This window comes from Schistocerca cancellata, chromosome 3 (genome assembly GCF_023864275.1).
Source record: "Schistocerca cancellata isolate TAMUIC-IGC-003103 chromosome 3, iqSchCanc2.1, whole genome shotgun sequence".
Classification (NCBI taxonomy): Eukaryota; Metazoa; Arthropoda; class Insecta; order Orthoptera; family Acrididae; genus Schistocerca; species Schistocerca cancellata.
Window position 1 is genome coordinate 526,894,648 of NC_064628.1, and position 22,257 is coordinate 526,916,904.

At 38.1% G+C, this 22,257-nt stretch overlaps 1 protein-coding gene across 2 annotated transcripts in view; it reads left to right on the forward strand.

The window, feature by feature from the left end:
* The first annotated feature begins 1,432 nt into the window (after window positions 1-1,432).
* LOC126175358 (1-phosphatidylinositol 3-phosphate 5-kinase) overlaps window positions 1,433-22,257 on the forward strand; it is a 418,246-nt gene continuing 397,421 nt past the window's right edge. For both annotated transcript variants that reach the window (XM_049922107.1, XM_049922108.1), the window contains exon 1: window positions 1,433-1,709. In XM_049922107.1, coding sequence (XP_049778064.1) covers window positions 1,595-1,709 — 115 coding nt within the window. In that variant the 5' untranslated portion in view covers window positions 1,433-1,594. The remainder of the gene's footprint in view (window positions 1,710-22,257) is intronic.

Here is a 22,257-nt window from a genome sequence, read left to right on the forward strand (position 1 = left end):
CCATTTTGGGCCCCTTACTTTTCCTTGTGTATATCAATGACCTTTCATCAGTAACATTACCAGATGCCAAGTTTGTTTTGTTTGCCGATGATACAAACATTGCAATAAATAGCAAATCAAGTGTAGTCTTAGAAAGATCAGCCAACAAAATATTTGTGGACATTAATCACTGGTTCCTAGCCAATTCTTTGTCACTAAACTTTGAAAAAACACACTACATGCAGTTCAGAACTTGTAAGGGGTGTCCCAAGAGTATATGTTTAACATACGATGACAGGAAGATAGAAGAAGTGGACAGTGTTAAATTCTTGGGATTACAGCTTGATAATAAATTCAACTGGGAGGAGCACACCACAGAACTGCTGAAGCGTCTTAACAAATCTCTGTTTGCAATGCGAATTTTGTCAGACATAGGGGATATAAAAATGAAAAAGCTGGCATACTATGCTTACTTTCATTCCATAATGTCATATGGGATTATTTTATGGGGTAATTCATCAAGCCAAGCTAAAGTTTTCGGGGCACAAAAACGTGCAGTAAGAATTATATGTGGTGTGAACTCAAGAACATCCTGCAGAAGCCTGTTTAGGGAACTAGGGATACTAACTACAGCTTCCCAATATATTTATTCCTTAATGAAATTTGTCATTAAAAATATATCACTTTTTCAAACCAACAGCTCAATTCATGGAATCAATACTAGAAATAAGAATAATCTTCACAAGGATTTAAAGTCACTTAGTCTTGTACAAAAAGGTGTGCATTATTCATGAACACACATTTTCAATAACTTGCCAGCAGCCATAAAAAGCTTAACAACCAATGAAATTCAGTTTAAGAGAAGCCTAAAGGATTTATTGGTGGCCAACTCCTTCTACTCCATTGATGAATTTCTTAGTAAAACCAACTGATTTGTATATAAGTACAACATAACTTCTGCACAATTTCAGTGCAGTAATGTGTTCATTGTAAATAAGTATTACAGTAGTTGTATTACATGTTTATTACCTTATAAATAAATAAAAAACTTTTTTATTTTAAATTCAGAGCATTAGTATTTGTAAAATGACTCTTAGTGTTCATTAAAAAATGACGATCATTCCGCTTGGGACCTGTGGGATGGTACATTAGCTTAGCTTATTTGTTTTAGTTGTAAATATTTGTCATGTATTGTTGTTTTTCTGACATGTTCCACATCCTGGAGGACCTCCTCACTACGGATCAATTGGAATGAAAGTAAATCTAATCTAATCTAATCTAATCCCAGACACACCTGCTGATGCCCTCGGTTGTCATAGTGAGGCGTCAGATCACTGGGATGTCTCGGTGACGAACCTGTCTCAGGCGAAATGTGTACACTGATGAACTGCGTTAGATATTTGATATCATCTTTGGAAAATAATCATCATCGTTGGTAGTGTTTTGAAACAGTGCGGGTGTGCGTGTCAAATGTCAAACTAGTGAAATGTACTTAATGTTTCCTTTATGTATTCTGTGGATGACACGTAACAAGAGAGATGTAAAGCGCTTCGCGATTTTTTCATAAAGCGAATACTGATAAATGTGACTGGTTCTTCTGCGTAACTCGGCAACAATGAATAAAAACTTAGAGTCACCGTCGAAACTTACGGAATTTGCGCCTCTCAGCCCAGAAACAGGTCAACCTGGAGTTAGTGTATTCCTATCCAAACTATTTAAATTCAGTCGAAGTAAGTAACTTCTATTGGAAATACGTGTTAATTAGTTGGAGTCTGTGAACTTGTCTTAATGGGGACTGCAAAAAAGAGTACATTCCATGTTACCGTAAGATTACCGCAAATAAATTGAGTGATAACATGTTTCCAGTCACCAGCATAGTATTGTTGCTATCATTCCAGATATCTAGAATCAAACGACAAGTTAACATGCTACCCGACGCAACAACACTAACGTAAGATAAGTAGCATCTACTTCCGACGCGTGTTTAATGTCAGAGCGGCAGATTGGCAAACAATACACCTTTAATATTTACGACACTGAGGAGAAACATGTCTTAACGTCGAGCTACTGCTCATTTTAATAAACTGAACAAGGAATGGCAGTCCTCATTCATTTTTTAAATTACAGTCAACTCGTACTTCGTGAAATCCATCCTAACTGTGGCCTTACATTAACAGTTACCTATTTCTTTTGTTTTCTACGATCTCGTCTTTTAATCTCAGCACACGCTGTTAAAGAAAACAACATTTTATTATCTCACAAAACCTCTACAACCATGTCTCTAAAAATTTATATATTAAACAAACAGAAGATTTTAATTTCAACTAAACATCAGCTTTTCTTACAGTCTTTTAAAAGCAACATTTTGAAGAGGTTTAATTATGTCAGCAAGTTGTTCTTGAGTTTGATAGTAGGCCTATTGTGTGTTGAACCGTCCATATTTCACTTTAACACTGATCAAATGATACTTCATATCAGTGTGCTTGCTTCGTGGCATTTGTCTGATTTTATCACAGCTGTTGTTTGTTAATTATCCACACAAAGTGTCATTTTCATGCTTTTATTCGGAAATTGTTCTGTGAAAGCGTTCAAAATCTTCATCTCTTGATAACACTGAGCTTCGGATGTGTGATATGCTTCAATAGTTGATAGTGCGCGCACACGCACACACTGTTTCTTGCAGCACCAGGCGATTGGAGCATTATTGTACAAAATCTTATCACTTGCAAAATGTGCATCAAAATCGACCACTATTTCTTGTTGTGTTTCTGATGAATAGAGTAGTCCACTCCCTCTTGTTGAATTTGGATTCATATCTTAATGTTCTCTTCAGGTTATGGGTGTCTATTTGACTTAGATCTCTCATTGATCGCGTTGGCAGTTCACGGCATATGCCCAGTTGGCTAAAGTTATGTATTGGACACCCTCCCCCTCCATTCAAATCTTGGTTGTGGTGATTGTGATAAACTGATCTGTGATATACTCCGAGGTCTAGGTTAGGTTGGAAGGTAACAATTTGGTTGTTAGCTGCTGAAGCCAATGAAGATGAAAGTAGAATACCTGGCTCCAGTAATAAACTGACCAGTAGTGAAGTGTAATGTTTACATCCATGCCATATTGAAAAATGCAAGAGCGGTCCAATACGTAACTTTATCTCCCAGTCCAGTCTTGTTTTACATGTTAAATACAATAAACTGCCTGTTGATTCACAGCATGGAAAGTCTGATATTGCAGCATTGATTTCTTCAATTTCTCACTTTGGCAAAACTGGAATTGTTACAGTTTTTGATTTTTCCATTCTGTACCTTTTCACAAGTTATTTATCATGTTATTTTTGATGAATATAGGTATCTTCTGTTTTTTTGATTTCAAGTCCAAGATACAATGGTTTTTTTTTTTTGCAAGTTCTAATGTCAAATGTTTTCTTCAGTTTTTGCAGGAGATTTTTCATTTCATAGGTTGTCTTCTCCAAGCAGAGTCCCCACCATCAGCACATAAGCCTATGACAAGATACATTTTCGTCTCAGTATCTGATTTATAAACACATTGGTCAGATCTCAGTTGAAAGAGTTTTTCATTCTTATGAAACTTTTTTGGTTTCTTATTCCATTGCAGAGGAGCTTGTTTCAATCCCTACAGTGGCTTTTTGAATAGGCAAATTTCCTAGGGTGCTTTGTATCTTTCCAAAACTTCCATGAAAACTAGTTATTCCAGATCTCCGTTAAGAAAATGTCAAAATATGAATCTTAGGGAATTAGTTGTACAACAAAATAAAAATTTCTTTAAAATACACTTTTGTTCGATTCTGTTGAAATCCTCTTGCAGCTAGCCTAACCTTGTACTTTATATTATTCTTTTTCTTGAAAATCCACTTTTCTGTAATTATTTCTTTGTTTGAGCAGTTTTTCTTATCTGCCAGAGTTGGTGTTTCATTTTTCTCCATTTATATAGGCCTATATCAAAATTAAATGAAGTGAATGTTAAGCTGCAATGAAATAATCTTGCTGATAGAATTTACTTCATTTTAGTTTTTACTTTGCCTAATTTGTTTGTACTACATTGCAGAGAATATGAAAAACAAAACTGTCACTCACATTACAGAAAAAAGACACAGGAAATGTCTTCTTAAACATATTCAAATATTTCTGCTCATGAATAAGCTTAGACATATGACTCTCTTTGTCTTCCACGGTCCCTATGAAAAACAAATTAATTAAATATACTTTTTTTTAAATAGTCCTTGTGAAATAAGCAGAATTGTTTCATATGTGCTACTCTTACGTCTTGTGCCACTCACATTGCATAATAAAAAAACTGATGGAAATGCAGCTATTGTTTGATTTTACAACTAGCATAATAAAAGTAATGAAGAGAAGAAACAGTAATACTTAAAGTTCCATCTATGGTGGTATCCAAGCTCACAGCAACCACATTAAATGGTATCAACTTTAACATCAAAACTATAATTAATTATATTGCCCCTGCATTCCAGGCCAGGATCTGGAAATTTGCACCTAATCTGCTCATTATTTACAAATAATGTGTCTCCATCATTCACAGTGAAGTGTGATCCTTTTAGAAACGTAACCTTCAATTCTCTTGATCATCAAAAGAAGATTGACAGATTATTGTGTAACGATACACACTGTAGCTCCACAAGGGTATACTTGGTTGTAGCGTACTGCATTTCTGCTTTGACCCTTTCTGGTAACATATTTGGGCTGTGCAGCGATGTATTGTGTGATGTAATTGAGCCGCAGTGTGTATTTTTTTGGAGTGTAAGTGATATGTTGTTGTAGAGGATGCAGTGTATGGAGAGTATATTGTTGTAGAGGATGCAGTGTATGGAGAGGTTGTGTGACCTAGTGGTTTATGTTGTTGGCCTCTTGGTCTAGTGTTGAGCTGTATGGGTTAACTGGAGATTGGTATATGGGTTTTGTAGTTGGGGGGGGGGGGATGTTATTGGTCTCCTGATGCAGGGTTGAGTTATATTGATATCCTGGTCTAGGATTGAGCTATACACGTTAACTGGAGATTGTGATACTGGCTTTTGCAGTGGTGGGGGGATTAGCCTCGGGCTACTTTCTCCCTCTGCACTGTTGTGCATTTTTTAAACCTTCATGTACATATTTTATTTATCTAACTGATTAAGGTAATTAGCCCTCTAGTCTATACAGTCTGCATTTTCTCACCCCATTTTCATTTTTGCCTCCCCCCTCCTCCTTTAGTTCGGGAATATGGAAGTGTCCGATTCCACCCATCTGCTTTGACCCATGACGTCATCAATATGGCGGATATGGCTATCCAATATGGCGCCTATGATATCACTACATATACACAGCAACAAACACAAAAATATGTATAAATAAGACAGTAACATCTCCCTCCAAAAATACAATCAAACTAATGGGGCAACCACGGGAAATTGGTGGTTTTAGGGAAGGGACAAACTAAATATAACAGTACAAAAAACACACCATGATCCCAAAACACACAAGATGACGGACAAAAAAGGAAAAGAAAAAAAATTACAAAATCTACAGGAATCGGACACTTCCCTTACATACATACACATATATACATTAATCCTTGTTCCATAGATCATCAATACGACATTTCATAATGATGTGGAACGTGTCACATTAACATAAGTTTTCTTTACACTAATTAATTAATTAATTTTTTATTTTACTTTTTATTTTTATTTTTTTACTACTTCATATCTAAGAATTCATCTATTGAGTACAAGGAGTTGTCATTGAGAAATTCTTTTAATTTGCTTTTAAATGTTGGTTGTCTATCTGTCAAACTTTTAGTACTATTTGGCAAATGACCAAAGATTTTTGTGGCAGCATAATTCACCCCTTTCTGTGCCAAAGTGAGATTTAATCCAGAATAGTGACTATCATCCTTTCTTCTAGTGTTATATCTATGCAATTTGCTGTTATTTTTGAATTGGGATGGGTTATTAATGACAAATTTCATAAGTGAATATATGTATTGCGAAGGTATTGTGAATATCCTGAGTTCCTTAAATAAATGTCTGCAAGGTGATCTTGGGTGGGCTCCAGCTATTATTCTCATTACACGCTTTTGTGCAATGAATACTTTCTCTCTTAATGATGAATTTCCCCAAAATATGATGCCATATGAAAGCAGTGAATGAAAATAGGCATAGTAGGCTAATTTACTGATATGTTTATCACCAAAATTTGCAGTAACCCTAATAGCATAAGTAGCTAAACCTAACCATTTTAGCAGATCATCGATGTGTTTCTTCCAAATCAATTTCTCATCAATGCACACACCCAGAAATTTTGACTATTCTACCTTAGCAACAGACTTCCATTCATAGTCTACATTTATCAATGGTGTTATGTCATTTGCTGTACAGAATTGTATAAACTGTTTTTTCTCAAAATTTAATGAGAGCCCATTTGCAGAGAACCACTCAATAATTTTCTGAAAGACATTATTTGCAATTTCCTCAGCTGATTTTTGCTTCTTGGGTGTAATTACTATACTTGAGTCATCAGCAAAAAGAACTAACTTTGCATCTTCATGAATATAGAGTGGGACCCAAGACTGAACCCTGTTGGACACCATTCTTGATACCTTCCCAGTTAGAGGACTCTGCTGGTTTTTGTAGACTATCTGTACTGTTAGTTTCAACCTTCTGCATTCTTCCAGTTAAGTATGAATTAAACCATTTGTGCTCTGTCCCACTCATACCACAATACTTAAGCTTATCTAGAAGAATGTCATGATTCACACAATCAAAAGCCTTTCAGAGATCACAAAATATCCAGTGGGTGATGTTCGGTTATTCATTGGATTTAATATTTGATCACTGAAAGCAAATATAGCATTTTCTGTTGAAAAACCTTTCTGAAAACCAAATTGACATTTTGTTAGTACTTCATTTTTACAAATATGTGATGCTGCTCTTGAATACAGCACTTTTTCAAGAATTTTGGATAAAGCTGTCAGGAGTGAGATTGGGCAGTAGTTGTTAGCATCACGTCAATCCTCTTTTTTATGCAGTGGCTTAACAATAGCACATTTAAGTCTATCTGGAAAAATTCCCTGTTTCAGTGAGCTACTGCATATGTGGCTGAGAATCCTACTTATTTGTTGGGAACAAGCTTTTAGTGCTGTGTTGGAAATGCCATCAATTCCTTGTGAGCTTTTACATTTGAGTGAATTTATTATTTTCCTAATTTCAGTAGGAGAGGTGGGTTGAATCAGTTTTATCAAATTGCATAAGTACCGCCTCTTCCATATACTGCCTTGCATTTTCTAATGAATAGCTGGAACCTATTTTCTCTACAACACTTAAAAAATGATATAGGTCAACGGCAGCTAACGATTCCAAAACACTAACGCCTACAGCAAAAACTACGAAAATTGGAATCAGACATTTCCCTTGGCCACAGCTGATGGTACCAAAACACATATACCTACATATAAAAATACAGATCGGTCATTTCCCTGGACCTATACAGGTCAACTATAACTACTGATACGAAAAAACCAACACCTACAACTACGAAAAACAAAAACAAAACCACAACACCCCAAAAGTTAAAAACTCAAACATCCAACACAACCAGCTCAAACTCCACGCTGTAATGACATTACGCACCACGACACCCTTATGTCATGGATCAAAGCAGATGGATGGAATCGGATGCTTCCGTTGACCCTTTAATTCTACTCATTATTATGACTTTTCTTGTTGTATGCTTCGGTGACCATTTGTTGGTTTTAGCTGCCTAGTTTTTATCTCATTTTAACTATCTGGCTAAACTCATTGTCATGCATATTTTCAACCATGATGACATGATCACAGCCCCTGAGGCTGACAGTTCTCTTTTTCTCATTTCATATCTTTTTATATATACGTTGTAATGATGGAGAGCCTAAAGAACTGTGCCATGAATGAAGTTATACGTTATTTAAGAAGTGAAGGTAACAACTTACCAATCAGTAGGGGTGCTGAGCCATTGAGAGGAATACAAACAAGAATGGCAACTCTGATAGATTTTGACAAAATACTTTTCCGCTGGGAGTGGGGGGAGCCAGCCATTACGTACTTCTGACAGCTTTGACAGTAATGCTCACAATGTCAGAGCAACAGGTGTGCCCCTCCACTGTGCAACACCATTATAAAATTTCTGGCTTGAGAAGGAGTTCAAGTGATGGAAATTTCCAGAAATTGACTGCACAGTTTATTGATCAAATATTGTCAAGGATGCATGTGTTTCTCTGGAACAGAGTGTTCAAGCAAGGATAAGAACATGTGGAAAGTCAGCAACATGATTACGTCTTTAGACTAGCATTGCAGGCGGAAACATTCATGCACCTCGAGACATTCCTGAAATTGATCAGTGGGTGATATTATCAAAAATTGCAGAGCAGGTAGGAATAAGTTATGGTAGATGTTGATTGATCATCGCAAATGATCTACAGTTCCAGATTGGCCCCTTGCCTTTTGGGCAAAAATCAGATGTTGAGACATTTGGAGGTCTGTGAGAGGCTTATAGCAAGGTTTGCAAAAGGAGGTGATGCATTCACAAAAGACTTGCAACCAATTCAATAGGTCATCCTCCTCCACGACAGTGCGAGACCCCATGCTGCAGCTCTGACAGTCTTCAGATTACCGGACATGTGCTGGACCATAAGAGCATGGAGGAATTCATGCGCAGTTGGCTCCTGACACAACCAGCTCCACTCTACAAGGCTGTAAATTATGACTGCCCTTTTTTTCAGTAAATGCTTTTTTAAACAAATAATACCATGTTTATATTTGATTCGCCCATATACAAAAATATAACAATTCTCACTAAGCAAGACAGCATCTCAGCAGCTCTTAAGCATTCTCATTATGGTGCTGGAGTAGATTCCTAACTGTTACAAAAAATTACGCTACATCTTCTTACGCAGATTATCCTTCTGAAATAAAATAACTACTTAGCATGTTCCTCAGCAACAGAGGAAGAAAGATGATCATTATATGCGAAGGTAGACTTTTCTGGCATGTACTGCTGACGAAATCTTCTCGGTCTTCTATCCTGGTGGTTACGCTGTAATTCTGTGACATTTCATTCCCACACCTATCATCATATATACAAGTTAGTTCCTCTCCATACTAGTGAACGATAGTGAAGCAAAGTCTCAAAAATCTCCATGTTTTCCTTATGTACACATTGTGTTGAGCAAACTGAAACATACTTAAGTAAGACTAATCCGAGGAATGGCAACTGATTAGGGGACCAAAATTATTCATCATCACCAATTTCATCCAAATTTATGGTATATGTAGGGCTCGGTCAGAAATGAAAGTAACAATAGTGGGATCTCCATATGCCCAAGCATTTAGAAAATATAGAGTTTTTGGTGCGTGGTCGAGTGGAGGCATTAGCTATTTATGTTAGTGTAGTTTCCAGGTGGCAGTGGTTGGCAAAGCAGAAAGAGTACATAAAGGTAATCCGAGGATCATGGTGTCAAGTCTGTTTGTGGAATATTTTTATTTTCAGTTTTAAATTTACTTACACAGAAAATAAAATGAAATGATGCTCAGTGTATTGTATTTATTAATATTTTCATAAAAAGTGCTAACATGAAAGGCAAAGGAAAAATTTGGGATTGCAAATAAATTTCCAGGAAGGGGTTCACAAGAACCTTGTATGCAGAATTAGATACTTCTATTATTGTACAATTACAGATTTGCACTTGCTGGTGTGATATTCATAATAAAAACAGAGGAAGCAGTAATTTCGTTGGTATCTTGCACATATTATAAATGTCACATTTTTGGAATTACATGGGTGTCTTAAAGCATCTACAGGGGAAAAAACCCTTGGTTCTCTCTCATTGCACGGTTTGGCTGCAAACCACTCACAATGCCTCATTTGGCCAGATGTTGGAGAGAATAACTGGTGTTACTGGTGGTATTTATTTTTATATAGTGTTCTTGGGGGGGGGGGGGGGGGGGGGTTATTCCTTTTCCCCTTCAATGACATAAGAGCAGTAGTGAAGCATTTTGATCAAATTCCTTAGCTGGCAATAAAACTAGACATCACAGGGTGGCATTTGCCTCCGAAGTCCGCTTGAGGGTCAAAATGAAAGTAACAGAATATGAAGGCCTTAGGTCCTGTACACTTTAATTACAATCCCTTCTTGGAATGTTATATGTACCGTCCTTGTGGACACTGCAAGTGCAATCTTTTCATGGAAATTTATTGCAATACCAGATTTTCATTTGCCTTTCCTTTTCATGCCGTTTATGAAATTATTAATAAATACAATATACTGAGCAATATTTTGGTTTATTTGCAGTGTAATTAACATAAAAATTGAAAATAAAAAATAAGCTTCTGCACATTGTCTAAATTACTCCATAATAGTAAATATTTTCCACATCATTCTCGGGATACTATACCCCAATTACTTTATCAAATTCTCTGTTAATTGTAACATTTTTGTTTGTCAGAACTTGTTTATACTTAACTGTACTTTACAGTAGTACTCAACATAAATAGCAACACAATTTCATCACTAATTAATCGTTTAGTAATCATTAATGCAATGTCCCTCACACCTCATTCCTGTAATCATCCGTTGGCTGAGAGACTGCAGCAATGGGAAAGTGACCGATTTTGTGACATTTTATGAGTTCTTGACCCGGAGTGAATTGTACAGTTTCATCTGTGTGTTTTGATAGTTTGGTTTTTAAATTTCTGCATATTAATTTAATATTTGATAGACACAATTCTTACATTTTCATTTGTGTCAGAAAGTAACCGATTTTCTGTCATTTTTCAAGTTCCTAACCAGGAGCGAATTATTTAATTCGCATGTGTGCTTTGTTAGTTTAGTTTTTTAATCTTTGCGTATTAATCTGTTTTATTAGAAACAGTTCTTGTATCTCTATCAGTGTCTACAGTAGAGTTTCATCTCACATGTTGATGGTCATTTGTTTGTCTGTGTAGTGTAGTTTTCCACAGTCTTTAGTATGGATGGGGACTGCGATTACTGTGTGTGGATGCAAGATAAGTTGGTGACACTCCACGCTCAGCTCCATGTTGTGTTGGTGACACTTCGCTCTCAGCTCCTGGCTGTGTTGGCTTTGGTTACACAGCTTGAGGCTGCAGTGGATGGGCATCATTGTTGTGGATTGGCCGTGGGGATCCAACGGACATAGAGGGCGACCCATGAGTCTGCCAATCAGTCAACACAAGTGGCCAGCCCAGTTACTGCTCACATTGAGGTTGACTCCTTGCCCATGGTCGAGTGAAAGATCACCTCGGGCAGTGGCAGGCTGTGAAAGATTTCTCAGGGAACTGAACATAGGGTGTCCCCACTTAGTGTGACAAACAGGTTCTGTGTGCTATCTGTGACTAACAATGTTCCTTTGCCAGATGCCGTTGCTTGTCCTGTTTCAGAGAAACCTCTCAGCCTACAAGATCTGCATAGTCATAGACATTGGGATTATTGGTAGCTGGGAGCTCCAATGTTAGGCATGTTATGGTCCCGTTAGGGACATGGCTGTTGAGGAGAGGGCAGGGGAAGAAAGCCAGTGTGCATGTCAGACGGAGTCATTCCAGACACAGAACAGGTCCTTCGGTATGCCTGAATAGCACAGAGTGCAGCCAGCTGCAGGTGGTGACTCATGTTGGTGCCAGTAATGTACAGTATGTCGCTTTGGATTAGAAGAGATTCTCTCTGGTTTCAAGTGGCTATCTGAGGTGGTAAATACTCCCAGTCTTGTTTACAAGATGAAATCAGAGCTCACCATTTGCAATGCAGCTGACAGGCCTGATTGCAGGTATATGATGCAGAACTAAGTTGAGGGTCTGACTCAGAGGCACAGACAATTCTGCAACTGTGTAGGCTGCAGATCCTTGACCTGCACCATAGGGTGGGGGTGAGGGTTCAGGTTCCACTAGATGGGCCATGTGTCAATTACACTCATTAGGTGGCTAAATGGATTGTGGGGTCTGTGTGGCCTGGGCTGGGAAGTTTTTTAGGTTAGAGTGTCTCGGGGAAACACAAAAAGGACTTCAGTCTCAAAGTATGCAGGTCGAACACAGGAAGAATGTAGACCTAGGAAGCTATCAGATAACAGTTGTAAATTGTCATAGCTGTGTTGGGAAACTACCAGAGCTCCAAGCTCTAATAGAAAGCTCTCACACTTGATTCATTATACACACTGAAAGCTATCTAAAGATGGAGATAAGTTCAGCCAAAATTTTTGTGAAGGCCCTGACAGTGTTCAGAATGGCGTGTTTGTTGCTATGAATAGTAGTTTATCTTGAGGCAAAATTGAATTAGATAGTTCCTGTACATTAGTGTGGGTAGAGGTCATTCTTGGTAACCAGAATAAAATAATAATTGGATCCTTTTACTGACCCCTCAAATCAGGTGATACAATTGCTGAAAGATTTAAAGAAAACCTAAATCTAGTTTCAAACATGTACCCAACTCATACAGTTAAACTTGGTGGTGACTTCAATTTATCCTCGATATGTTGGCGAAAATACATGTTTAAATCCAGAGGTACACATAAAACATCATCCAGAATTGTGCTAAATGCATTATCTGATAATTATTTTGATCAATTATCCCATGAGCCCTCTCAGATAGTAAATGGTTGCAAAAACACGCTTCACCTCTTAGCAGCGAATAATCCTGAGCTAAGAACAAGCACCAAAACAAATACAGGGATTAATGAACATAGGGTTGTCGTAATGAGACTGAACACTGTAACTACCAAATCCACCAAGAAGAAAAGAAGAATATATCTGTTCAAAAAAGCAGATAAATATTTGCTCGATGCCTTCATGAGAGACAATCTCCATTCCTTCCAAATTAACAATTTAGATGTAGACCAGATATGGCTTGAATTTGAAGAAATAGTATCCACAGCAATTGAGAGATTTATACCAAATAAATTAAGCTATGGAGCTGATCTGATCCCCCATGGTACACAAAACAGGTCAAAATACTGTTGCAGAAACAATGAAAAAAGCATGCCAAATTTAAACGAACACACTTCTCAAAGATTATTGTTCTTTACAGAAGCTCAAAATTTAGCATGAACTTCATTGTGAGGTGCTTATAATAATTTCCACAATGAAACCTGGCAGAAAATCCAAAGTGATTCTGGTTGTACATTAAGTATGCTAGCGGCAAGACACTTTTGTAAAGACATCGTCACTACTGCTGTGGAGACTGAGTTGCCACTGTTACGGTGGGCCAAACTTATGGATTCGTGAAATGGCTTCTGAGGCAGTACACCTCTAAGACAATTTCTCCCTGCCATTATTACATTGCTATGCCCCTGGGTCACATAACAGGATACGAGAATGAAGGTAATTAGTAACAAATTCACACAAATGAGGTAAAAGGTTTACTTATCTTTGTGACTAGTTGAATGATTAAGTCTGCAACAATGCATATAATATAAAACAAAAAAGGCCCTCAATTGCTAAGTGCCAATAATTGTAGGTAAATTTCACAGTATATAGCATTGCAATTTACCACAACTATCTGTTCAGTTCTAAGAGTTCACTAAATGATGATCCCTGTATAAGTCAATCCTGGATGATGATCTGTTACGAAGTGGGCGAAAGCTGCTCTTCTGCCCTCCGAGTACGCTTCTGACCATTGTCATGTGGTCATTGGCAGATTGTACTAGTCCGACAATTGGCCAAGGCGAAGTCAATATCTTCATCCTCAGTGCCAACCCGTGGTGCTGGTGGAACTCGCACAACTGGCAAGTCTCTATGGCACTGGTACCAGCTCACATCTGTGCTCCTGTGGTGCTTTTTCTCAGGCCGTGTCTTGTTTGGACGACACAACAGGCACAATCAATGCCTTCTCTGCACACTGGCAATGAAAATACTATCGATGACATTGCTGCTAAAGCTGAGTTACTAAATGCAGCCTTTCAGAATTCAAATGAAGAACAGCTGTCAGCATGAGTAACTTAGAAGTGGATTTCGTTGGAGTAGTGAAGCAACTTAGATCACTTAATAAACGCCCAGACTGTATACCAATTAGATTCCTTTCAGAGCATGCTGATGCATGTCTCCATTCTTAACTATCATATAAACCACTTGCTCGATGAAAGATCTGTACTCAAAGACTGGAAAGTTTCAATATGCAAGAAACGCAATAGCAGTAATCCAGTAAATTAAAGGCCTATAACATTAATGTCGATGTGCATCAGGATTTTGGAACATGTATTGTGTTTAAACATTATGAAATAAATCAGAGAGAAAGATCTGTTGACTCATTGTCAACATGGATTTAGAAAACATTGTTTGTGTGAAACACAACTAGCTCTTTACATACTTGAAGTGTTGAGTGTTATCCACAAGGGATTTCAAATTGATTTCACATTTCTAGATTCCCAGAAGGCTTTTGACACTGTAACTCACAAGCGGTTTGTAATCCAATTGTGTGCTTATGGAATATCATCTCAGTTATGTGACTGGATTCGTGGTTTTCTGTCAGAGAGGTCACACTCCATAGTTATCGAGTAAAAGGGAAGTGTTTTCTGGTATTCCACAAGTTCCTTATCTGTATAAACAATTTAGGAGACAATCTGAGCAGCCATCTTAGGTTGTTTGCAGACAATGCTGTCAATTATCATCTAGTAAAGGCTTCAGAAGATCAAAACTTATTTCACAATGATCTAGGTAATGTGCAAAAATTGGCAGTTGACCCTAAATAATGAAAGGTATGAGGTCATCCATATGAGTACTAAAAGGAATCTGTCAAACTTCAGTTACATGATATATCAGTCAAATCTAAAACCATAAATTAAGCTAAGTGAGTATTAATTACAATTATGAACAACTTAAATTGGAAAGAGCACACAGAAAATGTTTTGGGGAAGGTGAACCCAAGATTGTGTTTTATTGACAGAAAACTTAGAAGATGCAACAGACCTGCTAAAGACACTGCCTGTTCTGTGCTTGTCCATCCTAATTTTATTGCTCCATGGTGTGGGATCTTTACCAGATAGGATTAATGGAATATATTGAGAAAGTTCCAAGAAGAGCAGCATGTTTTGTATTATCAATAAATAGGAGAGTGAGTGTTGTAGACATCACTAAAACTAAAGCATTTCTCATTGTGGTGGGATCTTCTCACAGAATTTCAGTTACCAACTTTCCTCTTTAAATGTGAAAATATTTTGCTGAGACCTACCTGTGTAGGGAGAAACAATCATCATAATAAAATAAGGGAAACCAGAACTCGTACAGAAAGATACGGGTGTTTGCTTTTTCCCACACACTTTTCGAGTGTGTAATAACAGAGAATTATTGTGAAGGTGGTTCGATGAACCCTCTGCCAGTCACTTGAGGGTGATTTGCAGCTCGGTCACATCTCATGTGACTGCATCATGTGAAAACAGTGCATCAGTATCCCATTTCATCAAACTTCATTACAGACAAAACATTCTCAACATCATTGGAAGTGCATTTTCAATGTTACTTTATCATGTCAGAACAAGAATATACACTTACTTTTCAACATTTACATTACATTATATGGTCTGACTTTACACAGAATTTCACACTTCTTTCACAACCTAACATTTTCTTCAAGATATGTATGGGATAACCAGTACAAACTGTTCTACTAACATCATTTCACATGTCTTGTTTCCAGTATAAAATCCGCAATATATCCATTCTATCAAAAGAATGACCTTTATCCATTGTATTTTTTTCCTATGTGTATTATTTACCAACATTTGAGCATACAAAATAGTATTGTAACGTCCGATACACAGCCTATGTTGCTATACAGATGATACAAAACATCGTCATAGTGTGAAATATTTTTTACTTTTGCCAGAGACATGAGAAATCAGAAAACATGTGAAATTACTTTCAAAGGTTAAAGTTTTATTTTCATCAGTTAGGTATAATGTTTGCAAATTCTTTAATAACTGTGAGATCATAATGAATGAAATCATGTAAACTGCAAAATAATTAAACTCATGACTGCAAACTAACAAAGAGTGGATAGTAATGGCAATAAGAGAGAGCTGTGATGGATTGACAGGAGAACTGAAGAAAGATAGAGCACAGAAAATGAAAACAGAGACAGAACTACAACAGCTCAAGGCACTGTGCTTGCCAAGCACTTAACATACAAAGTGTGCAAATCACTTTGAGGGTTTAGACAATATAAACCTTCAGCATTTTTTCAAAATGAAATATCACGCTGTTACACGATAAGAATAAAATAATTCACTTCAAATCCTACCAAATTACAAAATACAGCATAATTATTGTATCTAAAGTCATCATAATGCATAAGATTACCTGGCATAAAATCCTACGTAGTAGAGTCGGTAAGCAAATCATATTTTCTACAATAATGCATAAGAAAGACGAAAGCACATAATAGGCACAGCACAACAAGAATCCTACTGCAAAATAGACAAAATCCCCAAATAATCATCAGGTAGTCTTTGTACAGCACAGATCATAGTATAAACCACAACAGAGCAAGATGATAAGATCATAAGTTCATTAGCTGCCTCCACTGGAGACAAATTTCTGTACCTTTTTTACATTGTACATCGTTTGGTACCATCTCCATCACAATCATATGCAATCCTAAGTTAATAGGTTACAGTCAGTCTCATTAAATCAAGCAAATGAAAACTTTTTAACATTGAACAGAAACAAACACAACTCTGCTTTCACATACTTAAGTTAGTGTGTCCCTTGATGTTATTGACATGTCAAAAATTCAAATTTTCTCATTATAATAAACTGTTTCACGCAGATATACATCTTTTAGTAGCGTATCACTAATTTCTGTCCAGTTACTTTTAAATGTTTACAGTATTTGTTCAGACATTTCTCCAGGAGTCAAAATGCAGTAGTTTACAAAATTTAGATATTCTTTCTCAAACAGTTTCTTTATACACAATAGATATCGAATAGTTTTTTGTGCTTTAAGTTTGAAAATTTGTCTGCTTTTGACAACCCAAATACAACACTTTCACTTTTCTCTGGCAGGTACATGTCTTTTAAAACAAGAAAACAGATTATCTCATCATCAGCATCATCTGCTTGATTTGATTGAGTTTGACAGGGAGGCTAAAACAACTTTGGTCTAACCTGCCAATGCCCGCACCGAAACAGAGTTTATTGTGCGGTATTGCTCCCTGTATATCTAGTAAAGCCAGCCAGTGCCCTTAGATAGTGCAAGGAGTCCCTTTACCAGTTTTTTGTTAGATACAGTTTTTTCAGGTCTAGTTGTCCTGAAAATTCTGTATCTCTTGGTCTCCAATGCCATGCATTCGAAGATTAAGTGTGATGCAGTTTCTTTACACTCATCACAGATGCTACATGTAGGGTCTTCTTCCGTTATACCCATTGTATGTAGGTGTTTTTTGAAGTTCACATGGCCGGTCATCAGTCCAGTCATGAGTTTAATCTCTTTCCTGTTCAATCCAGGATTACAGAGCTTCTTTTAAAACACGGCTTAGGCATCATTACCTTACGATGTTTTTGTTTATAGACCTTGGTCCAGTATTCTACATGCTGTTTCCCAAGCCAGTTCCATAGTTCTAGTTTGATCATAGCGTTGGTGATTGTCAGGACAGGTTCCAGTCCAATGAATGGAGTTGTTGCCACCGTCCTGGCCAATCTGTCAGCTTGTTCATTGCCACAGATCGCAGAGTGGCCAGGGACCCACACTAGGTTTACCCTGTTGCTTCCCCCTAGCTCCACCAGAGCCCTGTGCCATTCTGCAACAATCTTAGATCTCGTTGCAGGAGCTGCCAATGATTTCAGGGCTGCCTGGCTGTCTGAATATATGTAGATGCTGCGGTCTTTGTAGCACTTATGCATATTCTCCTCCACATATGCCCTGATTGTAGTAATTTCAGCTTGGAATACCAAGGGCAGTTTTCCTAGAGAGATGATGCCCTCCAGTCTTGGCTGAACCCTGTACACCCCTGCCCCAGTGACTTGGTCTGATTTTGACCCATCAGTGAACCAATCAATGTCCCCCAAATGGTGCCAACCTGTTTTTTCCCACTGCTTTCAATTATTATAATGTAAGGCTTGTTAAAGCAGTTGGGAGTTGTTATTAGGGCCCGGATTTTAATTACCTAAAACACAGTGAAATATGTGAGCATTTATGAACTAAAACTTACATAAATATGACCTTAGAAAATAAAATATGACTTAATAGAAGTTTATTTAAAGCATTCTTGTTTGTTTATTTAATTTTTTATTCACCATAAAGCAATACAAAATTCACTTCTCAAAATATTGTAAGTATAGTTCTTTCTAAATACAAAGTACAGTGAAAAGATCATCTATCGAAACAGTAAAATACAAAGTACAGTGAAAAGATCATCTATCGAAACAGTAAAACAATGTTTTTATTTCTACATAGTATTTAAAGCGTTTCACATTATTTAATACCGTATGTCAATCTTTAGTATCTGCAAAGTTGCACTGGATCACAAGGTGCATTTTCAGGTTTTCCATTGTCAAAGATCTACGGTTGTCGCTGAGGATAGTTTTGTACCTGGAAAAGCTCCTCTCCACTTCACAAGACTTCACTGGAGCATATTTGAAGGCAGCCAGGTCACTGGAGTTCAGCTTTGTTTCAGTATCTTCAAATGTTGCGGCATCCCCTGAAAGACTGTCACTAATTTTCCACAGTGTAGAATATCCAGGATTCCATTGGAGAACGCTTTGCAATTGGTTTTCACTTTGTCAGCCACATGACCACAAGCTCAACCTAACTCGCTCTGCACATGTTGCACAATACTCAGGGCCTCACATAGCGGAGTGCCAACAGCTTCCAGTCGTTTGATGGCTTCTGATATCACTGAAAAATTGGCGTTGATGTATGCCAAGTTTTGAGGCAATGTAGCTGTAATAACTTCTGTCACAATTATGATAGCACTTGATTTATCGCATTCGAGCTCACAGAGGATTGTCTTTATTTGGGTGTAATTGGTGCAGTAATAATCAGCAGCATTAAGCCAAGAACCCCATCATGTAAGAACAGGTTTAGGTGGGAGGGGCGTTGAAGGCGCTTGTTCTTTGAATTTGTGCACCTGTAGTGGAGCCTTCACATAGATTTTCTTGCCACAGGAAATTAATTTGTCCACGTCAGGGTAATTTTATCGCACCTCTTCGGCAACTCTGTGCAACGCAAGTGGTGTACACCATACTGGGATAGAGAATCTGAAACCCTTTGGCTGCTTTAGTCATATATGAAGCACCATCTGTTACAAGCAGCAAAAGTTATCTCTTTTCACACCATCCGGCCACAGTAGCTTCAGAGAGTTGTCAAACAAAATAGCAATCATTGAATTGTTTACTCTGTCAAGAACTTCACACATTAGTAGGAGCATATCTCCAGGGCCATCAACTTTTAGAACACTAACAACATTTGCAATATATCGCCCACTACTATCCGTAGTTTTATCTATCGACAGCCAGATCTTTAGCTCAGCAATAGTAACTCGTATTTTGTTGAGCACATCATTGTAGCATACGGATAAATAGTTCTTTTTCAGTGTAGATTCATCTGGAACTGGATGTACTTCTATGAGAACCGTCTGCAGCGTGGATTCTTCAGCTTTTCCAATGGCATGTTGCAGGACACCATCATCTCACACAAATCCTTGCAGAATGATTGCACGGTTGACGATTGACCTGTCTCTTAAAATAACAGTGTTTGCCTGCTGTTATTTTCAGCACTTCGTTTCACACAGCTGCTGTGTTTAGCAGTATTACAGTGTTGTTGCACATTAATACGCTTTTTTGCACTAACTTTAACTTCACCATTTACAAAATAATATTTTTCCATCAGTACTAAAGAACTTCTCTCCAAATTCTTGAACACATCCTCATAACTTCACGCTGTCAGAGCACTTTGCTTCAGGCATGTTGAACAAGGCAAAGGCTGTATTCAAACTGGTTACTGGGAACACCTGTGCGACTGCGAGGATTGTTATGGCAGATGCCGCCTTTGTTGGCTCTTAGAGCGTTTTGTCGACTCTGCACAACAATGTTTTATGTTCGCGAAACGACTGTTGTGGTACACCAATTTTCTGCTACAGTCCTGAGAAATAAAGCTGTGTACTAATTTATCTGTTATCTTTCATAATAGCATGTTAAACATTGTCTCGTGAGCAACATATTCATTTTCTTATTCGTGTGTCCCGTAAGATACGAGAAAAACGGTGTATGCATTTTTGGCAAAAGTTGACAGAAATATGACCTATTATTTTAAAAGTTAGCCTCAATATGACCTATTACTAAAATTTGTAGAAATATGACTTTATATGCACAATCAAAATACATTTTTCGACACTAAAATGCCTAGATTTGTGTATAAATTGTTCTAAAATTCACCCTGTAGTTCAGAAAAAAATATGACTTGTCATTAAAATGCGGGCCCTAGTTATTATATAGTTGGCCGGCATTTCCCCAACCATTCCTGTATTTACCTCACTCACTATTTTAGTGTGTGATTCTGGATATCCCAATGAGATCCAATTTTTACCAGTTTTAAGTCTGTATGCACCAGCTGCTGCCTCCATCTTGATCCGCAGGTGTAGTGGAGGCATGGCCAGCATGGCTTCCATTCCAGCAGTTGGTGTGCTGCTAATTCCGCCTGTTATGGCTGAGCATACAAGTCTCTGCACCTTAGCAAGCTCCTTAGCTGCAATCTGCTGTTCTACCTTCTTCCACCGCACTATGGCCTCATAGGAAATCCTAGGTCTAACCACTGTGGTGTATGTCGTCATACCTCTGGGGCTTAGGCCCCAGTTTTTGCCACAAGCCCTTCTGGTACTCACTAGAGTACCTTTCACCTTGGAGCAGATGCTCTTAATGTGAGGGGTCCATGTTTGTTTCTCATCTAAGGTTACCCCTAGATATTTCAGTATCCTCTTTACAGGTAGAGTTTCATCAAAGAGCTTTAGATTCTAACTTGTGTATTGGATATGCCTCTTCGTGAGTGGCACCACAACAGTCTTTTTTGGGATTAACCCTTAGATCTGTTTAATGCACCATTCTTGCACAATGTCCAATGCACCTTGTCAGTCTAACTGTGTCAGTAAATTTTGCCAAGTATTACTATGACAAGATCATCTGCAAATCTTTGGCAAAAGCATTGTCTGGAACTTAGTTCCTCAATGAGTTCGTTCACCACTAAATCCCACAATAAAGGGGACAGAACTCCTCCTTGTGAACAACCTCTAGTGGTGGTAATTACCATCTTTTCATTCATCGTGGTAGCCTCTTCCTTCCTTCCATTAATCATGGCCCTATCCACTGACATATAGTGGTCCCCAGGTCATACACTTCTGCTGCCCTTACCATGGAATCGGAGGTTGTGTTACCGAAGGCCCCCTCGATGTCCAGGAAGATGCAAAGGGCTATTCCTGAAAGTGAAGTGCTTTCTCCACCCTCCCAACGAGTTGATGGAGAGTTGTCTCACATGATTTACCTGGTTGATATGCATTTTGGTTTGAATGTAGAGGGGCCATAATTAGCCTCCACTCCTCAACATATACATTAACCAGATTTTCCAATGTTTTACGAATGGAGGAGGACAGGCTGATTGGTCTCATATTCTTGGCCTTGGTATGATCAATTCTCCCTGGCTTTGGTATGAAGACAACATTCACTGTCCTCCAGGCATTGGGAATGATTCCTATTGCTAGGCTAACCCTGAATAACCTGCATAGGACTCTTATGAGATTCTCTCCTTCCAGTTGCAGGAGAGTTGGAAAGATTCCATCTGGGCCAGGTGACTTGAACGGTTGGAATGTTCCCACCACCCAATGGATTTTATTGAAATCGACACACTCCTTGGCCGATTCCCAGTTCTCTCGTCGAGTGCTTGAGAACCACCGTCTCCCTGGGATCACATTCTAGTCTGTGCTATCCACCAGAGCATATTAAGGAAAGTGAGTTTTGAGGAGCAGTTCCAGTGTCTCATGTGCCGTCTTTGTATATTCCCCATCCTCCTTCCTCAACGTACCTCCTGGATTAGCTGGTACTCTAGTGCGGATTTTGTGAAGTCTGGCTTGATCAGCCATGCTCTCCACTTCTTCGCAGAATGCCTTCCAGGATGCCTCCTTTGTTTGTCTAATTGCAAGGTTGTAGTTGACAAGGGCCTCACAATATTTTGCCCATTGTCCTTTACATCTCACAGGGTTTAACAGTCTTCTTACCTGTTTTCTTTGTGTTTCCAAGTTAT